Raw genomic sequence first — 21,176 nt, forward strand, 5'->3', positions numbered from 1 at the left:
GCCCAGGCTCTGTTATTTTGTTTTTTTTCGCTCAACGAAACTCGCTCTCCTCCTCGTGTCCCCCGTCCCCTTGCCTTTTCCCCCTTCCTTTTCGGGCGTAATTAACCACACAACACACAAGGCTACTTTTTTCTCAACATTTACAAAAATACACACAACACACACTTCCTTCTTCAGTAACTGTGTATTGGCTCCATTTGAGTTGAAAACGCAATCAAGAAGCTCTTTGCTCTGTTTCTTTTCGTGGGCTGTTCTTGTTTTTTATTATCTCGAAAGTGTTTTTAGTTTTGGCTAGAGGTGGTTAGTTTTAGGTAATTAATGGCGACGATTCCGTTACCAAGTGGTGGAAATGGGATGTCTTGGTTGAAATCCGATACAACTCGGGCTGTATCAGACCGTTTTGCGTCGGTCAAGAACGTTAATGACTTGTTCTTCAGCTCTTCTGGACTAAAAGGTGGAAGAAAAATACTTGCTCGAACAAAGATTCTTGCTGTTAAATCCTCGGAGCGGATTCAGTCTGCTAATAAAAGCAATAGTAGTGGTACTAGTAACAACAACTTCCCCTCTTTAAATGGCCCTGCAACCACACTGGTAAGTAGCCCCTCATTAAAGCTCCTCTTTTTATTTTATTTACAAGTATATCTCTGTATGTTTGGTTATTGTTGCTGTTTTTGTTTTGGAGGAATTGCAGTAAATGGATGTTTTTACTTCATGTTCGTTTTTTGTTTTCTGATAGATGAAAATAAGATCTTTTAGTGAGTGGAAGTAGTAAATTTGTATTATCTGTGCATCACATGTAAAGGTAGCATTTATAGAAGATTTTGTTTTCATAAAGAAGGCATATTTATGAGATTTGAAGAAATATGCGAGATGTTTTTAGATTGGGCTTGGTCAGAATTCATTTTGTCAGAAAGAGTGATGTCACTAATTATCAGCGAGCATTCATTTTGTTACAGAGAGTGATATCAGTAATTATCACTCATATGTGGTGGAATGAATGGACATGGTGGGATGCTACAAAATACCTGAAAGAGATATGGTACCTTTTGACTTAACAAAGAAATATGGGCCTTTATTGTGGAAGTATGGAAAGAGGATTTGTGCGGACAGCTTAGTGTCAATATAGTGAGTTTTGATGTTGGCACTATAGAAGTTTGTCTGCATTAACATTATGGTGATTTTGTAAAAATCTCAGGTTGCCACTTAGCAGTCATTGACATATAGGTTGGTAAGATTTAAAAATGTTGTGTTCATTTATTGTGGAACTAGGTAGGAGTGTTCATCTGGTAATTTTGCATCTAAAACAAACCATGTTACTACAAATCTGGACTGAGAGTTTTTATAGGTACACAGTGACCTCCATATATTGATTATCATGAGTTGGAGGTTGATTTCAGTGTATGCAGTAGAAGAAATGTATGTGAGGAAACGGTACAAAGTTGCAGTAATTTTTAAAATTTATGGAAAAAGAAAAACATTTGCTGGCAAACTGTTTTAGATTCCTGTGCAAAATTTTGCTGGAAACAGGGCTTCTATTATCAGACTACCTTATGTGGTTCTTTTACTTGTTCTTGCTTGGGCAAATCTCCTGCAAAGTGCTAGAAATTGTCTCTGTTTATCATCGAAGTTTGCATGTTACTACATGTGTAATTCTGAACGACATTACATTCTTCGCTTTGAGTGAGTTGAAGTTCTTTTCAGTCTAGGGATTTTGCTTTGGACCAGACAACAATGGATGCCAATCCTTGGAGAAAAACAAAGATAGTATGCACGATTGGTCCTTCAACAAGTTCTCGTGAAATGATCTGGAAACTGGCAGAAACAGGAATGAACGTAGCCCGTTTAAATATGTCGCATGGAGACCATGCATCTCACCAAAAAACAATTGATCTGGTTAAGGAGTACAATGCTCAGTTTGATAGCAAGGTTATATCAATTATGCTGGACACCAAGGTATGTCTCTTTATGTTTACAAGAATTTAAATACTAGAGGAATTGTTTTGTTCACAACATCACATTCAATGAATATCTCCTATATATTCTCTAGATGTTGTGAAAGAATCTGAATGTAGTTCCTTGTTTAGATGCATATGCATTCATATGGTTTTGTAGTTTTCTGTATGACTTGTATAGTTGGCATTGGTTTTTGCCATGATGCTGAATAAGTTTTGACCTAAATGATTTTGGTTCATTGATGGGATCTTATTTCAAGAGAATCAGAAGTACGGAAAATTGGCCTGATATTCTCTTAATCATCAATTCAAGTTGTGATTATGTTGACCAGCACTTTTAGTTGGTGGTTACTTCTTTGTTTACTTCATTAGATTCCTTCTTTTTACTTTGTTGTGGACTTTATACTCCTACCAAAAGCACATATGGGACTGTTTGTCCTGTTGGTGCATTTGAGCTATCTAAAGTCATTGGCTGTTCTGCATATGTGATTGTGAACATAAACAAGGATAATTGCAACGAACAAAGCTGGCTTGACTATGTTTATTGTCTGGCTTTAACTAACATGATCATTACCTATGCGTGTTATGTGGAAAATTCATGTCTAATAATTTGGTGATGTTTAAACTTTAATGTACAGGAATCACTAAAACCAACTGTTAAGCATGGAGCGGACACTTTTTGCGAAGACCTCTTTGTAGTCTTTATTTCTAATCTATCCTCCACAAAAGTGCATCCTTATTTTGACTTTTTCAACCAGATAGCTCAATTGACCAGCACTGAAGATAGAAGGCATGCTTTTCTTGGCAATTAAATTTGTATTTAGGATTCTACTGTTTGGTCTTTGTGTCAAATGTGCTATAGTTGAATCCTGATTGGTGGATGAATTCAGTAGGAAGCTGAGAGCCTTTTTTTTTGCATCATCTTCCAAATGTGATTGTCATTATTATGAGTCCTAGTACTCTTTGTATTGCCAGGTTTTGCATGAAAATAAGCATTATCATAATCACCATCTTCCAATTGACCAGGACTGAAACTAGAAGGCATGCTTTTCTTGGCAATTAAATTTGTACGTTTAGGATTCTCCTGTCTGCTCAGGTGTTGTATGTGTCAAAGACATTATAGTTGAATCCTGATTGCTCGATGAAGTCAGTAGGAAGCTGAGAGCCATTTCTTTGTGCCATCTCCCAAGTGTGATTGTCATTATCATGAGTCATAGTACCTCTTCATTTTGCCAGGTTTTGCACAAAAATAAGTAGTATCTTAATCAATCACTTAAACATTCATTTTATCTGCAAAGTTATTTGTTTCTAAGAATGCATTGCTGGTATTTTGTCACTTACCTCTCTGCTGCTCCTTGCAATGACGTTTCCTTTATAGTACCAAATTTAGTCTTCCATATAGAAGCTTTGTTGTTTGTTTATAAGAATTCAAGAGCACAGAAAATGAAATTACAAGGGACAGCTCATGAATTCTCAGGTATTTTTTGGACCACCTACTTGTTTAAGCTAACATCCGAATGTTCTTTAAAAGTTCTGTTTGATCCATCTATTTACTGACTGGCAACTTCTCTCTCCTCTATATTCTTTGTAGTGTGTTTACTGAAGCATATTTTATTTTTGTTGTTATTTTTACATAGGGACCTGAGGTCAGAAGCGGAGATGTGCCACAGCCAATCCTCCTCAAAGAGGGACAAGAGTTTAATTTCACCATTAAAAGAGGAGTTTCAATGGAAAATACTGTTAGTGTTAACTATGATGACTTTATAAATGATGTGGAGGTTGGGGATATACTACTAGTTGATGGTAACTATCTCCCTCTTTTAGTCAATTGCTGTTGCTTTTCTCATTTATGCTTACGAATAATACTGTACAATTCACTGTGCTCACCCCTAGGATTTGTTGTATATGCTTACTCCGTTTTGGCAGTTAATTTTATTTGCATGGTAAATGTTGACAAGCATTCATCTTTTTCAGGGGGAATGATGTCATTAGCAGTGAAATCAAAGACAAAGGATTTAGTAAAATGTGAAGTAGTCGATGGTGGAGAGCTGAAATCAAGAAGACATTTAAATGTGCGTGGGAAAAGTGCAACTCTACCTTCAATAACAGGTTTCATGTCTTCTATACTACATTCCACCTATGAAAAAAATTCTTTTATCATGCTTCCATTATCTGAAAAGGTTGCTTCTCAATGACTCCCTCACACTGTAATCTGTGTAGACAAAGACTGGGAAGATATCAAGTTTGGTGTGGATAACCAAGTTGATTTCTATGCTGTTTCTTTTGTGAAGGATGCAAAGGTGGTCCATGAATTGAAAGATTATCTTAAAAGTAAGGTGTCTCTTGGTCTCATTCTATTATATGATTGAAGTTCATTAAATATAATTTTCATTTTTTCTTGGGTTCATCTGACCATTGAAAAATCTTTTTGCAGGCTGCAATGCTGATATTCATGTCATTGTGAAGATTGAAAGTGCCGACTCTATACCGAATCTTCATTCTATCCTTACTGCATCTGATGGGGTAATTTAAATTTCTTAACTAATTCATTTATACTTCTGATGTGTGGTTCTCTAATTTTCTTTCTTTTCTTTATTTACTGTTTACTTCCTTAACAACTATAAAAGGATATGCCTAGTTCGTTCTTATTGCTTTTCATGTTTTGTGTGTTGGCCCTGGAGTCATATGTATTAATGGCTTTATATGTCTAATAAATGAAGAATTCAGAGTAAGATAAATCAAGGAAGGTTTTAAGTATGGAAACTTATAGCTTCATTTAGGAAAGAAAACATGCACAATCTCTCAAAAGAGAGTTTGTGATAGCTACATTCAATTTTTCTCTCTTCTTGTTTTTTGATGTGCTTATTTCATGGATGTCAGCTATATAACAATAGATGAGCCCAATATGAATTAATTAATTTAAATGGCTTGAAGGGGGGTTGCTTATGAATGTTATGATTGGAGAATGGATGTATCTTTAATCTATTGAGTGCTAGTCTATTACCTTCACTCAAAACTGTTTCTATCTTGAACTCCATTAATTACTCTTTTGGACGGAAAAGGGACTTGTGGTTGGCTCAATCATTTGGCGCAGTCACTGTTGATTGTCTTGCATGGCAACTTGAAACTAGAGTTTGTATTAACCAGATAGACTAGCTTTTAACTTCCCTCTTAACATTCAATCAATTTTAAAGGATTGAAATGTCTACCTATCTGTAGATATTACCACAAATTCTTTTCAGCTCTTTCGTCTTCTTGTTAATAGTCCCTCCTCCAAAAACTGCATCCTAACCTTTTCTGTTTTACCCCTTGCTTCAATGTCCAGTGTTTCATGCATGCAGTAATGAGTGTGAAACTTTTCACGAAGAAAGAATAAGAATAACATACCTTTGATAGCCATTTGATTCTAATTTCAAAAGTTGACATACCAAAGAGGCTGAGACCACTTTTAAAAGATGCTTTTTTTGTATGGGTAAAAAGATCAACTGGTGATATTCTTTTCTGTTATGGTTTTTCTTCTGTCAAAATGGCCTATGGAACTGATGGGGCTCCTGCACTTACTACGGTGCCTTAACCTTGCAATGGTGTAGGTGGTTTTAATTTGTCAAGCCTATGACACCCTATAAAAATCCTAAGAAGCCATGCATCCTGTGAAAAGATCTTCCTCATTGTAGAAATATCTTGTGAATAGGCCCATATAACTTTTTGGTTAACAAATGCTGCCTATTCTCTTCCCCCCCCCCCCCTCTTTGTGGACACCTATGTATAAATACACACACACACATATGCATGTTGTCATTGTGTAGTGCTGGATGATTTGTGCAATGTGCACAGGTTTGTAGAAGTTGTTAAGACTGATAAAATCCCTTGCAGTTGTACAAATAAGTTGTTAAACTCTAGTTACAGCAATTATCAAACAATTCTATGATCAATGATAGGCAATGGTGGCCCGTGGCGACCTTGGAGCTGAACTTCCAATTGAGGAAGTCCCTCTGTTGCAGGTACCTGTCTTGCTTTTTGTTCCAGGCTTTTTCTGTTACTCATGTAAAATTAAAATATATATATTGCTGAGCCATACTGGAAGTCTTATTATCTATTCTTTTCCACTAATAAAAATTAGACATGGTGGTAGGCTAATGGTAATTTAACAAGTACAAGGAATGAGGCCAAGATGTGTCTGAATTGTGTTTACATTTGGTTGTATTTGCCGATTAACCAACCTCCCCCCCCCCACCCCCCCCAAAAAAAATCACTTGATACCTTTTGTATTGACAAAATGGTATTACCAGAAAAATCACTTGATGCCTTTTGTATTGACAAATTGGTATTACCAGAAACTATGGCTGTCCATTACCTTTTAGGGCGACCACTACTAAAATAATCTCCTTGCTATGCTGTTTTGTAATAGGAGGACATTATTAAAAGGTGTCGCAGCATGCAGAAACCGGTGATTGTAGCAACTAATATGCTGGAAAGCATGATTGATCACCCAACCCCAACAAGGGCTGAAGTTTCAGATATAGCCATTGCAGTGAAAGGGGGTGCTGATGCAGTAATGCTTTCAGGAGAAACTGCTCATGGAAAGTATGTTCTACTTATTCGCCTACTCACTTGTGATTGGGAACTACCATCATTTGAATATTGGCCTAGAAGTTTTTTCTGTCTTTTCATTTGGCTTGCAACTTACAATTGGTATTAAGACATAGGGTGGGTCCAATCAATGTTGACTTAGGTGGTTTTGTATTCTCCCCCAAGGTTTTGCCTGTGAATGCTGGCGACAACTTATTATAATTATGTTGGCTCGTAGTTCATGTTTAAGTTCTAAATATAGAGGGACAAATTTATGGAAAATGCCTGTTTAACCATTTCATCATCAATGATATCTGCTGTGTTGGTCAATTTGATGCAATCCTATTCTTTAACATGCTATTGAGCAAGACTTCCATTGTCTTTCTTTCTACACATTTGGAAGGAAATTGTTTTTATCAATTCATTAAGGGTTTTCTTTATTAGGATGAGTCTTTGTTATTACAAGTATGTGCCAAGAGAATTTTCTCACTTTCTTTGTGAAAATATCAGTATCTCACTTGAAGGTAAAGCATTTGCAAATGAGCTGCTAGAGAGCTGTATTTTGAAGGAAGACTTAGGTCGATAGTTACATACTAAAAGTAGCTGCACGTTTGGTGCCAGAAAAAGTGGTTACATGTCGGAATGTGTCAGTTTTAATATTTTGAGCCTTACCATCATTATATGTTATTTTCAGTTGGTTGCAATAATTATGCAGTTCCACTGGTTGCAAGTGTAGAGCTAAGAAGTTCAGTGTTTCTAGAATTCACCTCCTGTTCACTTCGTGTCTATTGAAATTAGTTTAGCTAACAAGTATGGACAAAAAGTGTTTTTACTTGAGAAATAGTTTTCCTGACATTGATTATAGTAGACTGTCTCCAAAATGGAGTATATCCTGTAAGTTTATGGGGACATTTTGACATATACTAAAAGTAACCCCATTCCTATATGTAGTGTTGTTAATCTGGTCTAACTGATTTTCAATCTTGGTGATGAATTGAAGTGCTTAGAAGTTCTATTCTGTGCATGGTTGTGCTAATTTTCTTTTTAGCAGATCATATATAAGTATGATTTAAGTTCACGTATTGATACTTGGTTTTTCAATCCAAAACTTTCAAGATATCCATTGAAGGCTGTTAAAGTAATGCATACTGTGGCACTAAGGACTGAGTCAAGCCTACTAACCAGTATAGCTCCTCCAAGTCAATCTTCTGCATACAAGGTGCGTGAGGATTATGATTTGATCTTATGTTCCTTGAGTTTTGTCTGGGTATTGAATATAGTACTACCTTTTCAAATATGGATGAAGTCAAGCATGGATTTCACCAAGAGCTTTAAAGCTACAAATCTGTTCGTGTTTAATTTGCCAGTCTTTAGACTTTGTAGCCTGTGCTATTTGACTTTTGGCATTCTTTTTGATAATTAGTCCTTTGTAATATGGTTCTGCAAATAAGTCATTTCATGAAGGATTACTAAGTTAAGTGCTAGGTAGGATATGTAAGTTTGTCAAAATAGAGCTTATGGCATTAATTGGATGGTTAAGAGTTACTTCAAAAGTAATGAGACTTTTACCATCTTGTACAAAGTTTTGTGAAGATATTTGTAGCACATCTCTGATGCTACAAGAACTCATATACAGCTTCAGTCTGCCTAATTTTGAAGCCTGATGTTTGGAAAGAACAAAGAAAATATCCGAGACCATATAAGATGGGTCTAACTAGGATTAAGAAACATTTTGCAAGCAATATGTGACTAATATATAGCTACTTCATGCTAGTTTTATCCTCTTTTCAACTTCTCTTTTATATACTGCTCCTTCTTCATACATTGGTACATACAGATTTGTGCTTGGATAATGTAAGCGTGTTTATCATCTATTTTTAGACATTATTGTTAGCATCTTTATCATCTATGTTTAGACATCGATTCTTGTAGTTAGAACAAATCCTGTAAATGAAACCTAATTTAGATGTATAACTTGTTTTTTCCCTTTGTAGGCTTGCTGTTGACTAAAGTACTTTTTGGAAACTGTTGTTATCACCCACTTGTTCATTCCCTTGCTCGCATTCTCCCTCTGCGATAGGCATTCTAAGATGGTGACTGTTGTTATGCTGTGGTTTTTGTATCAGGGGCCTCACAAGCTCCAGTTCAAACTAGTTTGCCCTTGAGGTGTTAATAAATGGAGGCATGGTGTAAATGAATATAGACTGGGTATAAATGAGTAAGATTGTGGTGAATAAAATTACCATTTTACCCGCAATTGGACTGAAATGGAACTTGTGAGGCCCATGAGCAATCGTTTTTCTACGCAGGATTGCATCTTGGGAAAATTGAAAAAAGATGAATTGGTTAGAGAATTGCAGTCCAGCTATATGGTTTATTTACTAACTTGAGCACTGCATGAACATCTTTTTGCAGGGCCATATGGGAGAAATGTTTGCTTTTCATGCAACCACAATGGCTAATACACTTGCTACCCCAATCATTGTTTTTACAAGAACAGGGTCCATGGCTATTCTTTTAAGTCATTATCGGCCTTCCTCAATAATATTTGCTTTCACAAATAAGTAAGTTGCAATGCACTTCATTTATTTGATAAACATCTCCAGTCTGTGTTCAGTACTCTTGATTATTACAAGATTACAGAGTGTTATCATGCATAACTGAAAGAAGGAAAAGCCAGAAACAGCACAGAGAAGAAGTGCTTAGGATTTTTTCTGTCAAAAGCACAGTAGAGGTGAATAGTCAAAAGGATTGTTTTCACAGGAATTTGTCATTTCTGGTTTATTGTTTGCACTTCTTGAGGATGGTCAGAAATGTGTGATATATGTTATCATAAGCTTATAAGCTTGTAGGGAAAATGCCCGTCTCTCCTCTCTCTTCTCTCTCTTTCTGTGTGTGTCTAATACCTAATAAGCAAGTCTTTCTATATGTTCAAAGTAATTAGAAAAGCTAACTCTTTTAATCACATAGAATATTATGCTGATACTGCACAGTCAGCTGGTATTGCTCTGGCATAGTAACAGCGTTATGTTTGTGACATGCGATGTCAGTAGTCCATGTTGAAGAAACAACTCTTCTACTTAAGATGCATCCACCTAGCATTCCTCATACCCAAGTAGAAGGAGACCCGGGGGGGGGGGGGTTACCAAGTGAGAGAAAGTCTTGTAGGAGGGATGATATTGAATAATTCAAAACCAAATTTCTATCTTCTTGCCGTTCCTTGTTATGCTAATGCTAGAATCAGATTCTGGTTATTTTGCTGGAGTTGTAGTTCCTTTGTTCTTTCAAAACTCAAATATTTGGAAAGGAGAGAAACCAATATGTGCAATCTTTGAGCTAGTATTAAGCCGATCTAATCAAGCACTGAGTTGGTTTTTAATCAATCATTGCATAAGCTGTAAATTATCATTGGATGACTTTTTTCCTAGCTATTTTGGTCCTTCTCTTTAGGTATGGTAAACAGTTTTATACTGATTGTCGACGCATTCTTTCTTCTGGTCAGTGAGAGGGTGAAGCAACGGCTGGGTCTTTATCAAGGTGTGATGCCCATAGATATGGAATTTACAGATGATGCAGAAGAGACCTTTTCTCGAGCATTGAAACTTCTATTGGTTTGTTACTTTTCTCCCTATTTATGAATTCAAATCTGCTTGACTATCACTAACTTCATTTGATTCCCTATTTTAGATTAAGAACCTGATGAAGGAGGGAGAATTTGTTACTCTTGTCCAAAGTGGAGCGCAGCCAATCTGGCGTCGGGAATCTACTCATCATATTCAAGTTCGTAAAGTCCAAGGTTAATTCATGTATTTTTCAATTTGTTGAATAGAGAGTATATTGGATAGTTAAACATCGAGATTGCAGTTTTCTGTTTCTTTCTTTGTGGCTTTTGTCATATGAGTTTTTCTTGCTACTGTAAAATTAGTGAAGCTTCTAAGCTTCTAAAAGAAACAGAGTTTTGTTGCTCTTATATGTGCTGGTTTACAAATTCATTGTCCTATCATTTGCAATAGTTATATGATTCTGGAACCTTTAAATGGGTTTTGTTCTTTTGGTTTTTATTGTCTAAATCCGTCTTTTCATGTTGAAAATTTCCTTCAAGAACACTGCTTTACCATAGTTCTGTAGAACTTCAGCACCAAATGGTAGACTTTGTCTTCTTATTTAGATGTTCATTACTGGGGACCTTCACGTAATCTCGCCCAGCTTCCATCCTCAATGAGTCATGAGATGAGCCATGTACCATTCCGTTGCAGGAAGTGAAGGACCAGTTCCTCCCGAGAGAGAGAGAGAGAGAGAGAGAGAGAGAGAGAGGGTCAATATTTTTTCTGAGCATATCATGCATAGGTAAATGGGGATCAATTTTTATGAGTAGTTTAGAGAGAGGTAATCTGATGGTTCATGAGTAGTTTCCTCAATGAGAAAAGTCTAACAATTTTCTAGATTTAGGGCATACGGAGTTTATCTGGGGTTGTTCATTATATTTCTTATACCATGCATATTGATTGAAGTTTCTGAGCTAAATGCAATGCTTTTCACACATCAACTGCTTGGAATCACGTGGACCAGTTCCTTGTGATGTTGCCAAATCTTTTACATCTAGTTATTCCGAGCTTCATGATCGTGGCAATATATGATCCTAAGAATAAAAAAGGTAAAAGATGAGGACGTCTGCAGTCTGTGGAGATGTTTAACATGGAAAATGGAGCTAAGTTACTCATGCTCATCCTTCTAGATCTTCATCAAAACTACCAAACCCTTTTATATGCACCTGCTCACTTTCTTCTTACATTTGCATCCATCATTAAACTTTGATGTATTACAAGATCAATTCATGTTTGCACTATTGCATCTGAGAGGAAGAGAGTAAAGAAGAGTAGGTAATGGACGCAAAAGAAAGGAAAGGAGCTAACTAATGGATTTCATAAATTAGCAACATTAACCTTGTCCTTTGTACAAAAAAAATGTGGCGTTGAATTTTTGTTTTGCTTTCATTTCTCTTTATCTTTCCACATAACTAATATAGCCTTCCTCTTCTGCCCTTTATGGGTGATACTTTCCGTTCTTTTCTTTCCAGTGTGAGATCTCATCCTCTCATTTTCTTGCCTACAATGCACACACTCTTTAAGTTATTCTCGATTGCTCATAGGTGCATCAAAATGTAAAAAGTAATAGCTTAAATGTGGCATCAATTAAAATGATTTGCACCATTTCCTTGAGAAATAAATAGAGCACTTTCTTCTTTTGTTTCCTTCGTCTTCTCTTCTCCAACAATTTATATTGCACTGTTGTCGTTTCTTCCATGCGTTTCCTCTTGCTTCCCTTTTCAACATATTGTCCTGCCCTTCTATGTCTGTGTATTTCACATTCTTTATTTTTATTTTGAGATTTTACATTTCTCAGTTTTTATCCCTTCATGCTGAACATGGTTTTAATTGCCTTATCCAAATTTTGGATTGCCCTGCATAAGGTGATGCTGCAAAATAGGTCAAGTTAGCCTTAATGCAAAGGGCATGTATATCTTCCAGGTAGATTTCGTGGATTTACTTAGAATGGAATGCTTTTAATTGATAATGCTACTTTTCTTGGTTTGTTCTCAAGCAGCATAAAAAATCTGATGGTAGTGCTAAGCCTCCACCACTTTAAACTGCTTCTTAGTTTTGAGCATTTTAGCCTAAAAATCTGACAGTAATTGTGTGATCACATCTGCTATTTATGTATATGACCACCATTAACAGATTCACCAGTAAACTGAGAAAACTAAGTAGCAACAAATTGTGTGTACCTGACTATACTTTGAGTGATGACCGTCTACTCTTTTACGCATGCTATGTAAAACTATTGGTAGAAGATATTTTAGCCATTTAGTTCTAAGAGAATATTGTACTACAACTTCCTGTTTGTTTTGACCTCTTGGCAGTCAAGTGTATTGTTCATTTCTTCTCCATTTCTACTTTACATGGTGCAGACTTAGCTGCTTGATTATCACCTGGCATAAGAGATGTGAAAGAAACATTTCTGTACTGGCATCCATAGACTAATTGTCTTCAACATAGTACATAAATGTTTCTCTGAACCGTAGACCGACTGACTCAGGTTGGACTCAAGATTTATGGTCTTTAGGAGACCAGTAAAATAGGACAAGAAATACAGATATTTTTCATGTGACTCTCTGAAAGGCCCCTAACTAGCACATAAATAATCTCCCTGGATGCTCTATGGGCTAACTAAAACTTCAATGAGCTAGGCTTTCAAGAATCAAATAGCCTGGGTGCTGTGAGGGCAATGGTGAGAAGGCCATTCGGGGTCTGAGTCCTAATGGATGACAAAAGCTGTACAAAACTTCTGTTGCGACCACAATTTCCCAGTCTTATTTAGATAATTTTACCATTGGATGCCTGTAAGGCATTATATTTGTCACTGGTATCAAACTCCACAGTCCTCTTTCTCGGTGTCTTCCACATACTTCCCTTCAATCTTGGCACTCTTGTACCACTTAGCACAGGCCATGTAGACTGCCAAATCTATTATGGTTAGACCAGCCAAGAGGAAGTAAAACCTGTCTAAATGACCGTTGTTAAGGTTTATTGGGATCCAACCAGGCATGTCATCTCTGGCAGATATTCGCATGACCATGCTCACTATCAAGCTGCTAACATAGTTTCCCAGGGAAATTGAGGTCATGCAAAGTGCACTGCCAAAGCTTTTAAGTCCATCAGGAGCTTGATCGTTAAAGAACTCCAGTTGGCCTACGTACATGAAAACTTCTGAAGCACCTATTAAAGCATATTGAGGCACCTGCCAGACAATGCTCAATGAGCTTGAGCCTTCACAGTTTGTGCAATCTATTCTAGCATATTTTCGCCTATAATTCTCCACAATTCCTGCCGAAAGCATTGCCATTACTGCTATTACGAATCCAATCCCCATCCTTTGAAGCTCTGTGAGCCCTTTGGAATCTTTAGTCTCAGTGAGGTCTTTAGCACCACTCTTCTTAATCCTGCTTACTATTGGATCGAGGACTCTCCTGTAGAAAAATATGACAACTGCCACGCTCAGTATGTCAAAGCTAGACATGCTCGCAGGAGGGATCTCGAAGTTCCACACCTTTGTCTTCATGGCTGCACCTTGCTCAACAAATATGGATGCCATCTGAGTAAATACCACTGAATAAATTATAGTGCATAGCCAAATTGGCAGTAGTCTCAATATGCACTTAACTTCTTCAACTTGAGAAATAGGGCATAGATGCCACCGGTTATAATATCCCTGTTTCTCGTTGAAATCTCTTGAAGCAATGAATGCAGCTCTATCCAAGAACCTGTGGTACACAAGGCAATCCTGACTTAGGATTTGATCAAACAAATTCTATAAAGCTAGGAGCAGACTTGTAGTTAGATTGGCTTCTATTGGGCATCAAAAGCTTTTAGAACTTACTTGAAACCATGGGTGTGGAGCATCTTTCTCGAACCAGTTACAGAGCTTTCCTTTCCTTCAACTTCAAATAATTCATAATCACTTTGTGGCCCCTCCACTCTCCAGTTCCTTATTGCTGCTACTATTACTTGGGTAAACCTGGAAATAGGATTTCCACAGGGTCTGAAATGCCTATATCTTGTGGTGCCAGCGAGGAAGAGTACCAATGCTGCCAAGGCAGATGCAGTAGATGCCCAAAACCCTATTGCCCACATTCCTGAATTCTCATAGTAGCCCAAAATGGTGTTTGAGAAGAGTGAGCCAAGGTTTAAAGCCAGGTAGAAATAGCTGAAGAAGGCAACTTTGGAATGCCCTTCTTTTGGATCCTCTTCATCAAATTGGTCAGCACCAAAGGTAGCAATGTTCGGTTGGTACCCTCCATTTCCTAAGGCGACCAGGTAGATGGAGATGTAAAATAGACCAATCTCCCAGCTTGAGTGTTGTGCACAAGCGGTTGTCTCATTTCCACACCCTTTAGGTTTCATCAAGAAAAGGTGTGATGATAGTGATAGAGCTGCCAAACCCTGAAACATAGTAGAGTAGATGCCATTAGAGTGCTCTAGGAAGTAAAAGCCTTGTACATTTTAGAAGCAAGATGTGAGAATACTTACAATGACAAAGATAACCTGGAAGATGGCACAGGTTCTGTATCTTCCCCAGTAAGAGTCGCTGAGGAAAGCTCCAACGAGAGAGAAGATGTAAACAGTTCCAGTCCATTTGCTGACACTGTTGGCAGCATCAGCATTGTTTTGTTGCAGGACTCTTGTAAGGAAGAGAACCAAGTTGACCCCAACACCAAAGAATGCTAGAGTAGCCAGACCTTGGTTTACTATGAAAGTGAGTCAGCAAAACAAAAATGTAGAAGGGTTAGAGACTTGATATGCTGTGAGGTCTAAGAGAAAGATTAGATATACATGTAGCATAACAACATGCACATTGTCATGATTTTGCTAAATATTCCAGATGTTATAATAGATGTGCTAAGTAAACATTTCTTTTGTTGTTAATGCTGAAAATGAGAACATAATATATATTATCAATCAAGCTAGATTCTACATTCATTATCTATCCTTACTTTTCAACAGCTGCTTTTCCTAGCAAGTTTTGGGCAGACAGTAATTGCTACATTAGATAACATATTATTGACACACACTTCTGAATTTAGTAGTAAGATCTTTTTGGGAAAATGGAGAAGTCCAGTTAGGAAGACATCTGAGATATGAATCTACATTTTCTTTTCAAGTACCGTACGTGTATAGATAGCAATCCACTACTCAAATAAGAAACAATGGTCAGCAACCTTGCAACTATATACCTGCTATAGAGAAACTTCAGAGACTGATTGAGAGGTTAAACGCTGAACAGAAAGGGGTACTACTGTTTAATGAAACTTATCCAGTGGCTCAGCATGGTTTTGATGGGGAATAATTAGAGCATGTGCACATGCATGATGGTTCAAATGGTGGTTTATGATTGTCTAATATGCCTATTACAATGATAGACAAGAAATATCCATGTCATTAAAGTTTCATGTGCAGCATAAACTTTCATTTGCAAATTGAGAAGCCATTAGCAGCTTGCTCCTAAAGTAGCAGAAATGGAGAACCAGAAAAATGCCGTCTTCACAACTAGAAGTCAAGCTTAGGAATTCACCATCTGGTTCCGCGATTTGGATAGTTTTGTTTTAAAAATGTTCACTCTGTTTAATTTCTTCACTAGTATCTTGTCATTCTAGATGTTCAATGTCTCTGTAAAGCCAGACATGATAGTAATGTAATCCTACTTTGCCTCAAAACCTTGTTTGTTCAGTTGGCAGTCTCAACCACACCGGTTACCCTAGATACAGGTCTTAATAATGCTGCTAATATCTTATGGATGAAGAAAGAACGAGAGGCAGATGCAATAGTTGTTCATAATGCAATTCTCGTGATTGAACCCATAACTATTGACTGAGGTATGTTTACCAAAGAAGTTTGGACAAGTTAGCCATCAAGTCTGAGGTGTTTTTCGTACATGCAAATGACTCGAAAGCTGTCATCAACAACTATCCCACATAAAATTGAGATGACAAAAGGGTATATTATATTTCCATTTCCTAATTCATTGATTACTTTACAGATTCGGCCTCGGACCTGCTCACATCTACAAGAACTTCCGGCTTGAGCCCTCCTTTCCTTTTAATGTTTTTTTTAATGTTAGTTTTTTTTTTCTTCCCTTCCCCTTAGTATGGCTGGACTTATTGTTCAAGAACTACAAAAACTGAAGATTGGTAATTTAAAGAAAAGAAAAGAAAAAGAGAGATGGCGTAATCAAATAACATCAGCATCATCAATCAATACTGAACTAAAGAAAATCCCAGATCAGCATCAAGAGGACCCAACCTACAAGCAAATTCTACAGCAGTGACACCTGGAAGGCCGCCCAATTCATGCAGGGAGTTTCAGTGACAACGTGTCAGCAAAGTCTTAAGTTACAGTGTCATCAACTACAATTTCTGGATGCGTTTCCACACCCCACAATACGCATCTCTGTCTCTCTCTCTCTCCCCATTTTTTGTGTATGTCATGTAGCAGATGATTTTGGCAGCTCCAATTTCCAGGAAGAATTAATTTTCATCGGTTCCTTTTACTGCTTTTGCGTCTACCATAGCTGGATATCTCAAAGGATCCCAATAGATTACAAGACGCCCTTGACACTTGGATTTTGGCTGTTTCTTTCACTAGGGAAAAGTTACACGTTCCTCTGTTAACCTTCTTTGTCATTTTCGAAGATAGTGAGGGATATCTCCATTTCTCCACCTCCAAACTCCCCGTGCTCAAGATATATTAAAAAAAAGGTTTTCCACACAATAAAAAGGAAATTAACTTCTTGCTCAGATGGAAACTATCCTTTCCTCCTCCTCTTCTTCTTCCCTTTCCTTAATTATTTTTTCTCTTTGGCTTTATAGGTAGAAACACTGTCTTCAATTTTTGAGGGATGTGTAGGTACTAAACCAAAAAGAAATGGGATGTTATCAATGTGATGATTTAAAGGTTTTGAGGTCTGATCAAGAAAAGGATGCACAATTCAAATGTTTTGTTTGATTATATAAAAAAGGGTAAATTAAATACGGATTGAGAAGTAATTAACAATAATTAATTTCTTCTAGTGTGTGGGTGGACAATAGTTGGGCATTCTTGAAAATGGTGAGTTTTTGGTATCATGACCTCTGTACTGATTCTGAGGCGGCGGTCACTTTGTCAGACGTCAAAAACTTTAGAATTCCCAAAAACCCATTTCAAAAGAAAATCTAAAATTGCATACCATACAAATATTATACTCCTAAAATACAACAGCACTGCAAACTAGAGAGGTGGACGGAAAAGACAATGTTCACATATTTGTTTACAGATAGGGATAAACACAATAGCATATCATATTACTAAAAAAACAGATAAGGAGTGTACAATATCACAAACATATCTTTATTTTATTTTTCCAAAAAGAAGAAAGAATTGGATTGCAGGGCTTTTCTATGCTTACAGAGAATGATAATTCCAGCAAACCATCTTCCAGTCTTGCCCCGGATTGCTGGCCTGCCATGCATATCAACAGTACCATCAAGAGTGTACCTTTCTTCTTGATTTTCTTTCAGCTTCTCCTGCAAAAATTAGTCCATGCATGTCATTTTTCTGTATTTTGCTTCTTGCATGTGAAGCAAAAGTAAGGCTTAAATAAGGCTCCATGGATAAACTTATCCATGGCTCGAATGAGGCTCCATCACTTAAATGAGGATCCACAGAGAAACTGAGACATGCTAAGAAATATTTATGTGTGTGTGTGTGCGCTTGTGTCGTGACAGTGTGTGTGTGAGAATGGAAATTTGTGTCTTTGTGATCTAGATTTCTCTTCAAAATGGGGAGGAACATAGAAGGTGCAGCAGTGAAGATCATGACTGACCTCTTTAGAAACTTGAAAAGAAGCCATTGATGAGGAGGGAGGAAATTTTGGTAGCTACAATCTAAGTTGATGGAAGAGAGAAATTAGTTGGTATTGGAAGATGAACAAAATGAATACAGGAAAGGTTGGGATTAAAAGGAAGATGTAGGGGAGTGGGTTATATATAGAAAATGAGGAAAGATATGGACGGTCGAGATTAGATGATGAAAAATGGGAAGACAACCAGATTGCCAGAATTCCAAAACATGTTACAATTATGTACTACTTGTTTGAATATTGAAAATGATGGGAGTTTTTTTTTTTTTTTTCTCAAATGGGTTCCTTCGAAATATTTGTGCTGTCTCACATTTGGCTAAAATGGATTTTGACATTGGACAATCCCTATTAAATCTTGGCTGAGGCTTTTGAGAGGTGTTGGTAGAAAAGTGAGATTTGTGACTTGACATTTTGGAGGTCCCTTTAGCCATTTTGAGGCTGAGGTTAAATTCAAAGAAAGATGATAAAAGTTTTGTGCATTTTTTTATTATTCTCTTTGTAACCACAATGATGAGATCATACTTGTGCTCCTTAATTTACATAAGCCATTACTTTCTTTCGTCCCTATACTTACTGTGACTTAATAAGTAACCACAAATTCCCAAGTTTGATTATTAGGGCTATGCATATTGATATTTTTTGAATAGGAAATACGTGAGATGACCAAAGATTTACCCAAGTTTGACCTTTTGGAGCAAAGGTTTACTCAAATTGCAGAAGATTATTTCTGCTTTTCTCAAACCATTTCTTATTTGCCAAAGATAACAAAAGATCAAACTAGTAATAAGATGGGATTCCAAAGATGATCAGTCCATGACGGCAAGCAAGATATATACCTGCTCATATGCATGCCCATTTGGATATCAACAACTAGAAAAAAGGTATTCATGATTGTAACAAAAACTGTCCATAATCTCATCTCATGGTAGAATAAGAAGTGATTCTAGCTATTCATTATTGAAGTTATCTAATGGAATAAATGCATCTATTATCATCACCTTCTATGCTCTAGAACACTTTTGTTTGACATTTTTGAACCAGTCGGCTAATAATAGGAGCATTTAGCACAACTAAAGATGCCACAAACTCTCGTTTCATCAAAGGGGGGGGGGGGAAGAAAAGAAAAAGAACAGAGAAGGTACCAAAAATTCCTGGATTTGTAGGTTTCATTTCTTGAAAATTAGAGTATCTTTTACTCCCTGGGTGGAAACAAGCATCTGAAACTAAAGATGAGAGTAAATGAATGTTGACAAGAGTAAACGAAGAGCACAATCTTTCAGGGTTTTATACCTATTTTACCAAAATATTTTGTCTCCCGCATATTCTGACACTATATGCTCTACATTTCCTATTTCTAGCAGCAAAATACAAGTCATCTGGAAACCTTTAATCCTTGTGTCGTATATCATTTAGTGAAGATAGTTTTCTTTGTTAATTTGGTTTTGATACTAAAATGCACTGCATACATAACTAGTTCATGACAAACATGATAAGTAAATTTTTTCCCTTATTTGTGATTGTCATTCTTTATACTGAGAAAGGTACTAGTATATATATATATATATATATATATATATATATATATATATATATATATATATATATCTTTTTTCCTCAAAAGAAAGAGCATTCAGGGGAAAAAAGGTAGCATAGTTGTTATAGCTGAATCAGTCTTGATTCGATTCAATATAGTTAATTTTCGAAACAATATATATCCCCTCACTTTTTTGTTTTTCTTTTTTTTCCGAGCGTGAAACGTCCAGTCCCATTTAAGGTGTTCTTTGCGTGTGCGAGTATTAGGCTTGGGAGAAGCATAAAGCATCACATAATTATTTGCCGAATTTGAAGTTATCTGCAGGACAATCCTAAAAGAACATGTCCTAATTCCATGCTTAGCATTAATCCAAATCCCACATTTTCGAATACATGATGCTGGCGCTGATTATGCATGTCTTGTACCTATGACCTATCTAAAACTTCAATTTTACTCTTCAAACTAGGAGCAAAGAAATTTGAAAGAAAGAGAAATTTCTCGGGTGATTAATTAATAAAGGACGCATGACTCAGGTATTTGTAAGGTTTATATAAGATTTACTGCATTTTGTTGCATTAAAAAACATAATTAATCAGTTGGAAGAAACGAAAACACATCGAAATAGTACGTCTTTGATTAGCCACATTCAAAAGGAAAATTCTATAGTAAATGGCGTACGATTTAAATGATAGAAATAAGCTAAAAAATTATCCATTTTCTTGATTTTAAGGATTCCCACATTTTTATTTATCGTTTAAGAATATCATAATTTTCGATCGCTTTCTGCTAGTGGATTCTATTCAAAATATGCATGTACACTCAACTTAAATATCCACTGTTTAATATATTTAAGAATCACATGGTCATGAAAATACATAATGATATTGAAAAAAAAAAGCAGTGAGTGATATATGATGATGCAAGAAAACTAATGTTACATACATATATATTGTATCCTCTATAAAATATGCTATAGTAAATTAGGTTTACCTCATGTTTTCCTTGACAGAGTAATATGTGTTAGTTTCATCCATCTTAGACGTGCATTTTCATGTTCCTTTTTATTGCTATCTACCATAAGTGACTTTTTATGCTTTTTTTCGAAGATGCAGACCTGATTCTCTCCTCCCGTCCTACAAAAAAAGAAAAAAAAATCATATATCAATACCAGTCATTATTTGTGGATATTCGACTTGAATATTTTCATTGATTCTCCTATCAGTCTAGAAATTTAGAAACCCTGTGTAAGCATATGCAAGAATCTTGGTACAAGTCACACTGCTTGATGCCTCACCACAATTTATTTTCCTGGATGATAAGGAATAAAATATCATCGCAGCTTGATGCAATTTAATTTAGTTGCTTGTATGATATATTGGGAAAATAAAGATAACGAGTTTTAATTTTTATTGATTTCCTTTGAAACCTCATTATCAAGAACTATATAAAATATAAATAGGAAGTTGATTAATAAATGAATTTTTACTGTGAAATAGCTGTAGTATCAGTTTTGTTGTGCAAAATCATAGTAATATGGAAAAGGAATCATCAAATGGTTGGAATCACAATTAGCATATATTCTAAACGTCATTCAGCCACTAAAATGGATGTTTTGATGACCTTAACAAATTCCCTTTGGTTTTTTAAATTTTGGATAGAGACCCTAAAAA

The 21,176-nt window shown here is 36.3% G+C and overlaps 2 protein-coding genes across 2 annotated transcripts; one reads left to right on the forward strand and one right to left on the reverse strand.

Moving 5' to 3' along the window:
- The first annotated feature begins 31 nt into the window (after positions 1–31).
- Positions 32–10,570, forward strand: LOC140013257 (pyruvate kinase isozyme G, chloroplastic-like). The gene is made up of 12 exons (XM_072062462.1): positions 32–591; positions 1,702–1,953; positions 3,590–3,755; positions 3,927–4,061; positions 4,173–4,283; positions 4,387–4,475; positions 5,891–5,953; positions 6,361–6,536; positions 7,638–7,740; positions 8,937–9,085; positions 10,024–10,132; positions 10,209–10,570. Exons 1-12 carry the CDS (start codon positions 319–321, stop codon positions 10,320–10,322), a joined length of 1,740 nt encoding a protein of 579 aa, XP_071918563.1. The 5' UTR covers positions 32–318; the 3' UTR covers positions 10,323–10,570.
- A 1,955-nt stretch (positions 10,571–12,525) lies between these two features.
- On the reverse strand, positions 12,526–18,079 carry LOC140013256 (protein NRT1/ PTR FAMILY 7.3-like). The gene is made up of 5 exons (XM_072062461.1): positions 17,937–18,079; positions 17,520–17,637; positions 14,609–14,826; positions 13,959–14,521; positions 12,526–13,842 (listed from the first exon to the last, which is right to left on the reverse strand). Exons 1-5 carry the CDS (start codon positions 17,961–17,963, stop codon positions 12,948–12,950), a joined length of 1,821 nt encoding a protein of 606 aa, XP_071918562.1. The 5' UTR covers positions 17,964–18,079; the 3' UTR covers positions 12,526–12,947.
- Between the last annotated feature and the right edge of the window lie 3,097 nt (positions 18,080–21,176).

This window comes from Coffea arabica, chromosome 8c (assembly GCF_036785885.1).
Source record: "Coffea arabica cultivar ET-39 chromosome 8c, Coffea Arabica ET-39 HiFi, whole genome shotgun sequence".
Classification (NCBI taxonomy): Eukaryota; Viridiplantae; Streptophyta; class Magnoliopsida; order Gentianales; family Rubiaceae; genus Coffea; species Coffea arabica.